The 14,972-nt window shown below is 42.5% G+C and overlaps 1 protein-coding gene across 1 annotated transcript in view; it reads left to right on the forward strand.

Annotated features, from left to right (window-relative positions):
- Nucleotides 1-6,614: 6,614 nt before the first annotated feature.
- The window catches only part of FBN2 (fibrillin 2), a gene marked incomplete at both ends in the record, with an annotated part of 228,924 nt that continues 220,566 nt past the window's right edge, over nt 6,615-14,972 (forward strand). The window contains 3 exons of the mRNA XM_079704022.1: nt 6,615-6,868; nt 7,691-7,773; nt 13,301-13,399. Coding sequence (XP_079560148.1) covers nt 6,615-6,868; nt 7,691-7,773; nt 13,301-13,399 — 436 coding nt within the window. The remainder of the gene's footprint in view (nt 6,869-7,690; nt 7,774-13,300; nt 13,400-14,972) is intronic.

Genomic DNA, 14,972 nt, shown 5'->3' on the forward strand with positions numbered 1-14,972 from the left:
TTAAATTTTAATTATTGAATTTTTCACATAAAATTTCCATTTAGTTCTTCATTATATCTTCTATTTCTTTGTTGAGGCTTTCTTTTTTTCTTTTTCCTTTGTTTCAAGCATGTTCACAAATGCTCTTTGAAACATTTTTATCATGTCTGCTTTAAAGCCATGGTCGGAAAATTCTAACACGTGCATCATCTCAGCATTGGTGAGTATTACTTTTCTTTTCTCATTTACATTGAGATTTTCCTGGTTCTTGGTATGAGGAGTAATTTTCAATTGAATCCTGGACATTTTGGGTGTTATGATCCTTTGGATCTTATTTAAGTCATCTGTTTTAGCAACCTTTTCTGATACTGTACGGGGTTGGGGGTGAAAAGAGAAGGGTGCTGCCTCATTACTATTAGATGGCAGGAGAAGTCCATGTTCTGCCTCTCTTGACGCAGTTGAAGTGTGAGGAGCACTTTACTATTGCTGGGCAGGGGTGGGAGTACTAGCTACCCACTAAATTTCTGCTATACCACCCTGGCTGGGAGGGAGAGACATGCTTTATTATTGCTCCCCACATGGCTCTCCTTGGCTTCCCATGGGGATGGGCAATGATAAGGGTCCTGACTCTCTACTAGGACTCCTCTGATACCATCCCAGCAGACAGGGGCACTTCATTACTGTTAGGTGGGAGTGGAAGTCCAGGTTCTCCACTGGCACCGTGGGGGCAGCAGGGGGATGGAGTGGCCCATTATTTGGCTTTCTCTGACACTACTCTGGGGAAGGACACCTTGTTACAGCCTGGCAAGGATGAAAGTTTAAAGTCTTCACTTGGCCTTTGCTGGTTGCGGGTGACCACATTTTTTTTTTTTTTTTTTCTGTGATGTTTGGCTGGTTATAGAGCAGTTATCATCTACAAGTTTTCTGGCTGGCTAGTATGCCTCTTTCCTGTCCTTTGGCTAGAGAATTCAGGGTTTTCTTGGATGCTTTTTTTTGGTCTGTGCCAGTTGGCATTTCCAGGTTGTCACCTACTCCAGCACCCAGTCCACAATGTATGAAGCAAAAAAACAAAAACAAAAAACAAAAAACCCAAGAAATCCACTTTCATGTTGTGACTCAGGTCCCTGGCCAGTCTGCCATCTTCTCTCCACTGATCAGAGTCTTCTTACTCTTTTTTTCTATACATAATGTCCAGGATGTTCAGCTAAGTATACTGAGCAAGAGGAATAGAGGAAAGTACATCTACTCCATCTTTTTAGAATGCTGCCTGTGTTTTTCCTGTGGTATTTTATGTCAAATCCCAGGCATCATATCATTTCACCCATAAAGAATTTAGTCAGTATCAGAAAATATTATTAAAAAATATAACCATGATATCATTTTCACACTCCCTAAAATTGAAAATAAATTTTTACTAGCTAATAATCAGCTTTCACCCCCACCCCCGCATACTGCCTCAAAATTTTGTTTTACACCTGTGTTCAAATAACAATCTCAGATAAGGTACAAACATTGCATGTGATTGTTGGATCAAAAGAGCTCCCCTCCCTTTTCTATACTCACGTCATTTATTTGAAAAACTTTGGTCCTGTGGTATTTCCCACATTCTAGATCTGGTTGACTGTATTCTTGAGGTATCTTTTAATGTGTTTTACTGCCCTCCATAGTTTCTAGAAACTGAAAATTTATATTATTAAATATAAAGTTATGATTACATTTAGGTTCAATTTTTTTTGACAAAGATATTTCACAGGAAGTTCTGTGTGCCTCTAGTTGTACCACTTAAGCAGACACATAATGTCTGATTATCCTATTTTTTAGAAGTTAGCAATAATCACTAGGTTCTGTGGGTAACAGCTTGAATCATTCATTAAAAAGGTCCCCACTGACTGTTCATCTAATGCGAGGGTTCTCAAATAAATTGCTATTTTGGACCAGATAATACTTTGTTATGGGGGACTGTTCTATGCACTGTAGGATATTTAGTAGGATCCCTGGTACCCTCAACACTCTTGCCCCATACACACCATCTTATTGTGACAGTAAAAACTGTCTCCAGATGTTGCCAAATGTCCTCCAGAGAGAAGATAGCCCCCAATCGAGAATCCTTGACTTTACAGTTTTAGTAGCCGTTAATAACTCTTGCCTGGATCCATTATTTCATTAGAGTTTGCAAAGTTGTAATTTTTTAAAATTCTATCATTCCTGTGTTTACAACTGTAATTTTTTAAAAAAATACTTTCTCTGAGTCTATCCAGCAAAGGCAAAATAAATGTTTGATTATTTTATTTATCAATGTTTCTAGAATAAGCTGTGCCCTAACAATCTCCAAAGTGACCAATTAATTTTTGTTTAAAGTATCATTTGTAATTCTTGAATATTTACACATTTCATATATTTCAGTCCTTTGCAGTCATTTTTCTTTGTGATGTTTGGGTTTTCCCATCTTTCGTCAGTGGAATCTTTTTCAAGTTAGGTCCTGTTTCCTTTTGATATGACCCAAAATTGTTTGATAATTTCCTTGCTTTCAAATATGACAAAATAGATAAATCCAGACCCATTTTACATAGTTCCTGCCCCAGACCTGAAATCAGCCACCTACCCAAAGGAGCCCTCATTCCTTTTATGGGGAAATGGTATTTAGGGACCACAATCTGAGCACAATGGGTGCTTATTGCTATTGGGTTGTCACTACTTTCAGGTCTTTGCAATGCATAGGACCAGGAAATACATATTTTTTAATGATAGATGTAAGTTCTGATTACATCTTGGCATTTTAATTCAATTTAACTAGCAGTGTTTTTACTTTCATTTTATATTTCATCTCTTTTCTCTTATGCTGAAATCATGATTTCTAATATCTATCTCCCTCTTTCTCTCTCCCCCTTCCCAATCTCTCTCTCTCACATTACCACCATAGAATGCAATTTCAGACTTCTTTTTGTTCATTTCATCCTTAGGTTACATCCTACTAAAGATGTACAGTCCAAATATTGTATTTAAATGTCACTTTAAATAATAATTCTCTCCATTTATGCCACTAATGTGATAAACAGGTTCATTTGTTTTAGTTTCTTTTCAAATTTTAGGCATAGCTCTTTTAAATTTCATTTTGTTTTTAACTATATAAGATATACACATGGCTCCAAAGTTAGAACTATAAAACAAGGCATATTTGGAAAGGTAGAGGTTCCATCATTATCTATTCCTTCACATCCTCTTCTTTCTCTAAGATAACTATTTTTATTAGATATGGTTTATACTTCTATTTTTTAAAAGTGTACACACACAGACACACACACACATGCATGTGCATGTTTGCCCCCCAAAGGTAGCATACCGTATACAATATCCTGCACCTTACATTAAAATTTTTATTGTTGTAAAATATACACAACATGAAGCTTATCATTTTAGCCATATTTAAGTATACGATTCAGAGGCATTAAGTACATTCAAAATATTGTGCAATCATTGTCACATTATTAATTTTCAGAACATTTTCATCACCTTAAATGGAAACTCTATACCCGTAAAACAATGATTCCTCATTCCCTTCTCCCACCTCAGCCCTTGGTAACCTTTATTCTTCTTTCTGTCTCAATAGATTTACCTAGTCTATCTGCAGTTTGGTTTTTTGTTTGTTTGTTTTTCTTTTTCATTGAATTGTATATTCTAGAGATCACTCATAGGCGTATAGAGAGATCCTCATTCATTTTTTACAGCTGTATAGTATTCTACCGAATGGATTAAACCATATTCAACCAGTTTCTTGTGGATGGGAACTTTGTATTTCTAATCTTTTGCCATTATAAACAGTGCTGCAATGAACAGACTATAGAATTCATCATTTCATTTTTTGCCTGTTTTATCTTTTAAATACATTTCTAAATTGGAATTGGTAAGTCTAAGGATAAATGCCTATGTAATTTTAGAGCATTTGGATTTGATACGATAGACAGAAATGAACCACAAAACTATTTAAGTATTAAATAAAAACCCATTTAATGGGTTTTAAACCCATTTAATGTTTAAAAAGTATGATTAAAACACTGCTTTAACCCAGGGGATACTTTATTTAGCTCTTTTTTTTTTCTTTTTCTTTTTTTGCGGTACGCGGGCCTCTCACTGTTGTGGCCTCTCCCGTTGCGGAGCACAGGCTCCGGACGCGCAGGCTCAGCGGCCATGGCTTACGGGCCCAGCTGCTCTGCAGCATGTGGGATCTTCCCGGACCGGGGCACGAACCCATGTCCCCTGCATCTGCAGGCGGACTGTCAACCACTGCGCCACCAGGGAAGCCCTTATTTAGCTCTTTTAATTAAAATGATTTTGTTTGAAGGACAGGGCATGACAAATACCTCTCTTGCTGTCTTTAGTTTCTTTGGATTTGAACAGATTGGTGTCCCACATGAAATTATGTTGCTCCTACTTTTCCTTATGAGAATACTGTAAGAAGGAATACTACCTTACAAGTCTTTGCCTAACTACATTGGGGAAAAAAGGAGGGAGCTATGCCAATTCTCAGAGAATTTTGGCTGCCAAATAGCACATCTGGGCAATGTGGGCCAGGAAAAAATCTTTAGGTATATAAATCTTTAAAGTAAGTTTCTCTAGGCCTGAATAATCCAGACATTGGTGTCTCGTGCTATATCCTAAACCATGATTGGATGTCCAGTCCCAGTTTTCAGGGGTGTTAGATTTTTAATTATGAAATGCTGAGAGACAACTAGGGCTTCACAGAAATCTCATGAAATCAGGGCCACAAAGGAAGAACCCAAAGTCGGGTGAGCACAGAGGCTACTCTACGGATCCAGAGGGCATGTGGCCAGCCAGTGGATGCACCAATTGCTAGCGTTTAACCATTAATCAGAAGTTTAAGACAGGAACCAGGGATATGCCCCCAAATCCATTTACCCACCATGCGCGTCCCCCCCAAACACACTTCTGGGGATCTAACTCTTCTCTGGCTGCGAACTCATGCAGAGTCCTGGCAGGGCTCACCCCGAAGCACACCCCCTGTACGGACTCCCCAGGACCGCGGCGCCTGCAAGCTGCCAAGGCTCCCCGCGGCTACGTGAGCTCGGTCTTGGAGGTGGAGGGCGCATTTCAATCCGGAAACGCCCAGCCCCTCTGCGGGTTCCGCAGACTGACGCCGCTCCCGATGGGGAGGTGGGGGTAGGAGGGCGATGGGGAGGGCCCGGCCTCCTCGTATGGAGGTTGCAGCCAACTCCCGCGGGAGTCTCTAGTCCTGCTTGACTGAGAATCCCCCAACCCCGGGTCTGGGTCTGGGTCCCTGCAGGAGGACCCGTTCTCATCCTCAACCTTGTGGCCTCTGCCTGGTGGGGAAGTTCAGCTGCGGGTCTAGCCAAGCCAGGCACGTTTAGAGACCCTCGTCCCTGCTCCGTGGCCCAGCGAGGGCGGAGGGGGAGGGGAAGGGGCTGCAGCCTCCTTTCCCAAATCCGGTCCCTAACTGCCCCCTCCCCCGTCGTCTGCTCGCTTTGTACAGGCAGTCAAAACAGAGCTAGCGGCCAATTGAGGGGGACGGGAAGCAAAGTCGACTAGCGCCTCGCCCCCTCCTCCAGGCCCCCCCGCCCTCCCTCCTCTTTCCCACTTCTCTCCTCGCCCTAACCTCGCCCCCATCCCCCGCTCATTTCCTCTCGTACCCAAACTCGCCAATCCCTCTTTCCAAGCCCCTTTTCCAAACCCTGGCCTTCCTCTCCGGATCGCCCCCCTTCTCCCCAATCTGAGTCCTTTCCCCTCCCTTCACCCTACCCCTTTCCTTCCTCTTCCCCTCCCCCAGCCCCTGGCTCCCCTTGTTCCTCCCCACCCCATCGCCCCCTTACTCTGTCTCCGCCCACTCTGCGCCGGCCCCTCGGTCAGGGCTGCGCCCCACGTGTGGACGGCTGCGCTCCAGCCCCCACTGACAGCCGCCGCCCGCCGGCCCGCCCAGCGCCCCGCCGGGCCTCAAAACCCCCGCGCCTAGCCCTCGCCCGCCGCATCTTCCCCGGCGTCCAGCCTCCCGCCCTCCCTCTCACCGGCGGCTCGCCCCGGTCCCGCGCACCTCCGCCCGGCTCTTCGGCCGCCGCCGGCGCGTCGCTGCCCAGTGGAACTCCGGGCGAGCCGGGAGAAGACCCTCCTTTTCTTTGGGGGGCGACTTTTGTTTGCTTTCCGGCTTCTTTCTGGTGACTTTTGCAGCTTTCCAAGATCTGTGCCCGGAGCGCACGGGAATCCGCCGAGTCGCTGCGTGCAGGCCCTTTTTTTCTTTTGAGGTCCGCTTTCTTTGTAACTTTACGCCGCGGCTGCTCGGGTTACTTTTGTAATTTCCCGCCCCCGCCTGCTGGCGGTCCTGGAGTCGCTCGGGGCAGCGGCCCGGGGGATGCAACGTGGACCGCGCGGGGCTGCCGGCCGCTCAGCCGCCGCGCCTCGCCGCCCGCTTCTCTAGAGCTCGCGCCTCGCCGGCAGTCAGCGGGCCGGCGCTCGGTCCGGGACTCCCACTAGAGCAGGGAGCCTGAGCTCAAGGGAGTCTCGGAGCCGACGAAAGCCTTGTTAGACCTGACTTTTTTCGGGCCGCGTAGATTTTGTCTTCGAGCGCTTCCTCTCAGCGGACCACGGTCCGCGCGCTCTCAGCGCGCGCGATGGGGAGACGGCGGCGGCTGTGTCTCCAGCCCTACTTCGTGTGGCTGGGCTGCGTGGCGCTCTGGGCGCAGGGCACGGCCGGCCAGCCCCAGCCCCCGCCGCCCAAGCCGCCCCGGCCCCAGTCGCCGCCGCAACAGGTCAGGCCCGCAGCGGCGGGCTCTGAAGGCGGGTTCGCAGTGCCCGAGTACCGGGAGGAGGGCGTCGCGGCGGCCAGCCGCGTCCGCAGGCGAGGACAGCAGGACGTGCTCCGAGGGTAGGTGGGCAGGCGGCACGGGGGGAAACCTCGGCTTGGCAGCTTTCCATCCCACCCCCTCCCAAAACCCAGTTCTGGCGGCTAGAGCCGGTGCCCCTTCCACCAGTAGACCCCAAAGACTCCCAGAAGCGCCTCCCCCTTTTCCTCCGCAGTTCGGCCGGCAAAAAAAAAAAAAAAAAAAAAAAAACTCCCTCGGGGGGTTGGGCAGCGGGTGGGTCGGAGGCCCCCGGGTGCGGATCGCGGAGCGCCTGCAGAGCCCACCGTGCGGGAACAAGTTCCTGAAGGAAGGCGCGCTTGAGGCCGCCCCGCGCCGCGCTGGGGCTGGTCAAGCCTGCCTGCTCCCCACCGTCGGGGGCGCAACTCCCGAGCCTTTTGTTTGAGGACGTGTGCGGGGCTTACAGCTCACTCTAATCATCAAGCCGAGCGCTCCACCTTCCGACTCGCCATCCTTGACATGTCGGGGCCAAAGTAACAGTTGATCAAGGAGGGATGGATTTGGGGACGAGGGCAAGGATTTTTGAAACGGAGTGCTCCCTTTGTTCTCTGCATCCGGAGTCTAGAATAGTAGCAAATTATATGTTTCCCTGTTTCTTTTCGCTCTTTAAAAAGGTAGCAACGGAGGGCGGATGAAAGGCAATGTTTCGACATTTCTGACCCTCCTCATTCCAGTGTCTAGTTCGTTTACTTCCACGTCTGAGCCCCAAGCCCCAAGAATTTGACGCGTAGTTTTGGTCTGTTGGTTGTCCCATAAATGTTACGAAAACTGCTAATGTATTACCTCACCCCTCTCTAAGTGTGCGTTACTTCACTTGTCTATCGCAGGCCCAACGTATGCGGATCCAGGTTCCACTCCTACTGCTGCCCGGGATGGAAGACGCTCCCTGGAGGAAACCAATGCATTGTCCGTGAGTGCTAGGCTGGGATCGCAGTTTGGGGCAGCACGCTCGGCCCCATCTCAGGGCCGACCTCTTGCATTCAGTCGTTTGGACACACATTTGCGTTTAGAATCCGGTGGCCACATAGCAGTAATAATTAGGACGCGCGGCCCCATTTGAATGGTGGGGAAGTAGCAGCCAGTTTGCCTCGGTTTAGACTTCACTTGTAGACTCTGTTGAAGGGCAATAATAATAAAGGTTTCAAAGATACTTGGAAGTTTTATCTTTCTATGTCTATTAATACAAACTGAAGGGGGAGTACAGCAATTCCCCAGATAACCCACACCACTTTTTCCTGAAGGAGAGCAGATAAGACCACAATGTGATTATGTAAATTATCTGCCTTTTGACTCTGCAGGAGGTTTAGGCCTTCTGAATATCAAGCTTTCTTAGGCCTCTGTACAAAACCGCTTTATTATCTCTGGTTTCATCTCAACAGTCACCTAACATAGATATGAAAGGAGCACTCTCAGAGATTTAGAGTTGATCCAGGTTAACAAAAATTTTAAAAGAGAGAACTCTTCCAAATGGCTTGACTTTTTTTTTTTTTAATTTTTGGAAGACATTTAGGAAATTTAGGATTTCCAGATCCCAGATCTCATAGTGTACAGTAGATTTCCAAAGTGTGAGTCTTAGAACTTCAAAAGTTTTGCATATCTGACCTTAAAAGTTTTGATTATTTTATTCAGTTTCCAAAGTGTATACCCAGCTCTCCAAGTTTTAATTGGAGAAGTCATTAGTTACCATTATCAGCCTCACAGTGGTGGACTATGGGATGTCTTACTTCACATGCCTGTGAATTTGTGAGTTGAAGTGTGACTGGCCTTTTCTTGTGTATTTATATAGCACAGCCACATTTGCCTTGTTGGGAGGACAGCCAGGTGTCGTAGCACATTTATTTAGAGACAGTCTTGACTTTAGATTGACCTCGATATTCTCCAGGGAAAAGATAATTATGCCACATGAAGAGAGAAAAAGGGCAAGCCACACTAGCCAAGGGATAATAAGGATGTAGTGGCATCTCTGACTCTATATTTATTGGTTTTGTGGGTTTGAGATAGACACTTGATGTTATTTCTGTGCAGTTTTTAAAAAGGCATGATATCTCAAGTGTTGTGAATACTAGCTTCTTATTATTTCTACCCTAAAAATCCCACAATATCCAGTAATGAGGCAAAAACAGGAAGCAACAACTGTGTTCTTTAGGGTGATTCATAAATATTTTAAATAAACCTTTTGACTATAAGCCTTTACTTTTATTAAAAAGAATGGAAGGGTATTGGATTCTTTTCCCTCCAGCACATAAGTCATATACATGAGGCATTTGTAGAGGGTGCATTTACTTTTTCAGACCAGTAGGGTGTTACTGTGCCTGCTTTAAACTTACATGGTTCCTAGAATCCTGAAACAGCTAAGTCACTCACCACACACCTGCCATACTAGCCGGGAGTGACTTAGGCACTGTGGAAAGTCTGACTCACTAAATGTAATGAATGTGACTGCCATTATTGAGTTGGAGAGTAGCCGAGGAGAAGGGATTGGTTTATGGTACGTGTTGAAAATCTGTAAAGTCAGATTTTATTGGATCAGTGTGGAATGGGAATTCCAGAGAACAGAGCCTTCCAGAATATTTGCAGTAGGAAAAAAAAAAAGTATATGTATATATATGGCCCTCTGAGTGTCAGCTTTAAATATATTTTTGGTCTTTGAGTAACAGTGTGCTCTTTACATGTTTAGAAAATCAGCTTTGGAAATCTCAACGTAACAGTGAATATTGTAGCCCGCATTTCTGATACTCCAAGTATTTGGGTGCTTATGAAATACACTGGAATGTACATGTATCATAAATCTATAAAAAGCATAAACTTTGAAATGATCTTTATATCTCCAAGAAACATTTACAGTACTTGTGTCAAGAGATATCTACAAAAATATTTATTAGCACATTTAAAAGGTAATTCAAACACCCAAGACTATAAAATAGTGCACAAAAGAGAGGGAGACTGTAATGCGTTTATATTCTCTTGCATGGGTCTCATCTAAATTTTACCTTAATATTTTGCATTAAATTCACTAGTTCAATTAGTCTGACATTTAAAACTGTAGTATATGGAGGTAATAACTAAATTGAAACCATGATAATGTCAAAATTAAGAATTTTCATTCCATGAAATTCTGCCATTTGCAGCAATGTGGATGGACCTAGAGAAAATTATGCTTAGTGAAATAAGTCAGACAGAGAAAGAAAAAAAATGTATGATATCACTTATATGTGGAATCTAAAAAATAATACAAATGAATGTATGTGCAAAACAGAAACAGACTCATAGATACAGAAAACTAGTGGTTACAAAGGGGAGAAGTGGGGAAGGGACAAATTAGGGGTGTGGGATTAACAGATACAAACTACTATGTGTAAAATGGATAAGCAACAAGGATATATTGTATAGCACAGGGAATTTTAACCATTATATTGTAATAACATAATGGAGTATAATCTGCAAAAATACTGAATCACTGTGCTATACACCTGAAACTAATATTGTAAATCAACTAGACGTCAATAAAAAAAGAATTTTCATTCCATGACTTTCTTATGATAAAAATTATTCATTATATTTATTGAATTTCCATCATTTAGCAAAAGAAAAGCTCTGAGGAAACTTACAAAAAGAGAATAAGTGAAATACAAATAGAAAAGGAGGACCAAAGATTAATTTCCTTATACATTTATACATCAACATTTTTTCTTTACAGAAAGATATTAAAATGATCAACTCCTAGAATTTTAATCTGGTTGGCCTTAATCAGGCTTCATGAGAAGATATTAAAATAAAAATATATTTCTCAAACTACTGGAAACAACGCATTTTGATTTGAGTCTGCGTCTTGTTGTTATTGTTCTTAATTGTGGCCTGCAAAAATCACTGAAGTACTTCCAAACTTCCAAATATTTGTTTCCAAAAGGATGAAATTGACTTTCTCACTTCCCATTTGTTTTTTTTAAATCTTGTTAGAACATGAAGCAACGGAAAAGTTTGCTTATTAATTTTTTTGTTGTGAGATTATACTATGAAGAGCATTTTGATCAGTGGAATAACAGTGGGAAGGGGTTGGCCCAGAATCATAGCATTTGAGACCCGAAGAGACATCAGAACGTTCCAGTATAATCCTTTTGTTTTATTTTTACCAATGAGAAAACTAAACCCAGAGAAGCTGTGGGTTTTTTTCCGAGCTTGCAGTGGGTCAATGGCAGGCAGGAACTCAACCTCAGACCTCTTGCATACCATTCATTTACTCTCCACTGTGCCATGCATCTTCTCCCAGTGTCACTGAAATCCCAACACCCAGGTCCTCTCTCCTTTCCCCTCTGGTATTTCTGGGCCTCATCGTTTTTGTAATTGTGGGAGGGACAGATATTTAGATGAGATGTACAATAGTTTGAGATGAGTGTGAAGAGAAAGAGCCTAAGCATTCTTGCTTCTCATGGGTTCACGGATATACAGGGTACACCTGTGGCCATGACAGGGATCCGTCTGAGGATGAGTAGTCTCCGGCCCATCAGACCTTCTTTGGGTTTAGGACCTAGGAAGGGGCACTTTGTATATAATGTAAGCCTAGACTAAATGTCTACCTACTGAGGGTAAGGGGGCTTTGAGATAAAACAATGTTTTAGTAAACATTTGTCATTGGAAAGTTATTGGTGATCAGAAAATCTAGCACATTTTAAGAATTAATAGTCAACTCCATGGCAGAAGCCATGTTCTTGCCTAAAATTGTTTTTTATCTTCACACTGTAATTTATGACATTTTCGTTTATAGGGAGTGGTAATAGAGATGATGGCCATATTATGTGGGTGTCAAAAGGCAATCCGGAGAAGAACAACATTTATTTAGTTCATTTCTATAGAACACACCCTTTACATTACATATTGAGGGGCTCAGATCTCTTTGAAAGTTGTGAGACCCCCTCCCTAGCGAAAGATACATACACACATTTGCGTACATATTTATAGCTACTTTCAGGGCATTCCCAGACTCTCCTCTTCCTGTCTTCATGCATCCACTCATGGAGCATTAAAGCACTTGCCTGTGTGCACACAGAGAATTCACTTGTGGATATAGAGATAAATCTCTCAGCTCCTAAATGAACTGGCTCTAAATATGGGAGAGACTTCCCATTTGAAGGCACTGGGCTACCGATTTTGAGGATCTGTGGTATGTGCTGTGTCAGTGAGCCTAACATTCTTTGCTCTGATGACCCTCATACCTTGGAGGTCATAGCTGCAGGAGGCTTTGACTCTCCCTCCATCAAAATGTCGCAGCAGCTTTTCTGAGCAGCAGGAATAGGCTAGGTTGTGGAGGTAAAATGGGAGAAGAAAGGCTGGAGGAAGGAGAGAGAGAATTATTAAGGGGAACAAAGATTGATGATGGGGCAGGTCAGATACCAGCCGGGAAGGAATGTGCATGGAACCCCTGGGGCTTGGCCAAGTAGTTAGAGCGTGGAGTCTCCAGCTCAGCCAATTTCACATTCTCTGTCTCCGTGAAGGTCCTTTACAGAGTTGGCTGTGTTTTCTGAAGGTATGCAGGACCTCTAGGTTTCCTCAACCCTCCCAGCTTCCTAGGACCAAGACTGTCTTCTCACAGTGAATTCTGAGTATAAGCTCTTTCCCTTGAATGGAAAAGGTGACCTGTATTGATAAGAGTTGAATGATTAGGATTATGGAACTTGAAGTAGCTTCATTTGTGTGAACATTATCATAAGGATACTTAAGAGACTTATTCGCTTGTCTACAATGGGTAATTTTGTTGTATATCTGAAATTAGGCATTATATATCACATATTTAAAAACATTTTTTAACATCTTTATTAGAGTATAATAGCTTTACAATGTTGTGTTAGTTTCTGCTGTATAACAAAGTGAATCAGCTATACGTATACATATATACCCATATCCCCTCCCTTTTGCATCTCCGTCCCACCCTCCCTATCCCACCCCTCTAGGTGGTCACAAAGCACCCAGCTTATCTCCCTGTACTATGTGGCTGATTCCCACTAGCTATCTATTTTACATTTGGTAGTGTATATATGTCCATGCCATTCTCTCACTTCGTCCCAGCTTACCCTTCCCCCTCCTCGTGTCCTCAAGTTCATTCTCTACATCTGCATCTTTACTCCTGTCCTGCCTCTAGGTTCGTTAGAACCTTTTTTTTTTTTTTTTAGATTCCATATATATATATATTAGCATATGGTATTTGTTTGTCTCTTTCTGACTTACCTCATTCTGTATGACAGGCTCTAGGTCCATCCACCTCATTACAAATAACTCAATTGCATTTCTTTTTTTGGCTGAGTAATATTCCATTGTATATAATATATCATATATTTTATATCTTAGTTTTTCAGGTTTATTGTTTTTAACTATAGTTTTCTTATTTTGTAAACTATGGTTTATTACCTAATTGTTCGTTCACTTCCCTGTTTTGCTTTCTACAGCAATTTGTAGAAATAGTTGTGGAGATGGATTTTGTTCCCGTCCTAACATGTGTACTTGTTCCAGCGGCCAAATATCACCAACCTGTGGATCAAAATCAAGTACGTTTTTAATATGTGACCTTATTTACTGCATTATCCGTAAGCTTTTGAGTCAATACTGAATGTCCTTTTCAATGAGGATATAGACCCATGATAATTTTCCTCACTAACTAGGTCAGTAGTAATCTTTGGAGTAAAAATCTTTGGTGGCTTAGTTGTTGCCACCAACAACTAAGGGGTAATGGGGGAGTGATTTTCATTAAGAAAAATAATTTCATACTGGTCCAGAAGCTATGTGTCTATTCAGTAAAAGAGCCTGGATTTAGTGGAGAAGTAATTCTTTGCGAGTAATAGCTATAACTTACTGGGTTTTTACCGTGTTGCAGGTACTGTTTTAAGTGTTTAACTATATCATTTTATTTAATTCTCACATGAATATTATGAGATACTATTATTACCCGATTGACAGAGAAGGAGAATGAGGCATATAAGTTTAACTAGCCCAAAGTAACATGGATTTGAAGCCAGGGATTCTGATGCCTAAGCCTGTAGTCTCAAACCCTCAGCTCTGTTTTTTGCCTTTGCTTAATTCCTGTGGCTCATATCCTGTTTTGTGGGTTAACTAAAGGGAAAGGATAAGAGGATTGAGATGACAACAGATATTTATTGTGTACTGACCAGATGTTTTACATATATTAGCTATTTTGCTTTACACATACTGACTCCCAACAGCTCTGTAAGATCACAATAACAGTGGGCTAAGATTGTGTTTTTCATGACCTAAGTAGAAATTTTTGGGTCTTTAAGGTCCACAATTAATCTTTTAGGCCAGTGTTTAAGGTAATATTTTATAGCAAGGTGGAAGCAGATATTATTTATTTAATTGCTCAATAATTAAATCTTTGTCTGCCTCAAACTAGTGTGAAGTTGGTATATTTTTAATACTTCTCTCTACAAATTTTCCCTAAGAAAAGGTAATAGATAATCTATCTGATTGAGGAATATAAGATTCAAGATTCATATAACAAATGTCATTGTCTGATGATGAAACTTCTGATTAATGCTCTAGTTTCGTTTTCTGTGAAAATAATCTGTCATTTTCCAGACCTTTGAAAACCTGTTATTTAGAATTCATCAAGACTTTCTACCCTGATTAGCAAATTTCTTCCAGTACTTTCCTGAACCTCCCTTGTCTGACTGCCTGGACGATACTATTCCCCATATCTTCATTATCCTGTTCTCTTAGTTTTCTCAACTACACCCTCAGCAAAAAACCCAAATCTGGAGAAATATTTTTACAGTTCAGTTTCTTAATTCCTCTACCTGGGCAGCTGAACAATCACTGGCTGACCCTCAGTTTATGGTACGTAATTTAATAGGGGATCCCTGAATTCATTTGGCCTTGAGTAATACTGGCTGCCTTTCCATCAGGAACTTTTCTCTCCTTTCCAGTCCTCATGATGCTCCAGCTCCACAAAGCATTTAGCACCATGAATCAGTATCTTCTTGAAATGCTTTCTTTTCCCTTCACTTGTAAAATATTCATGGCTCACAATACTCCTTTTCTTGATATTATTTCTTAGTCTCCTTTCTGTATCTTCTCTATTAGCCTTACAGTCACAGTTAGGTATTC

Source organism: Hyperoodon ampullatus, assembly GCF_949752795.1.
Source record: "Hyperoodon ampullatus genome assembly, chromosome: 4".
NCBI lineage: Eukaryota > Metazoa > Chordata > Mammalia > Artiodactyla > Ziphiidae > Hyperoodon > Hyperoodon ampullatus.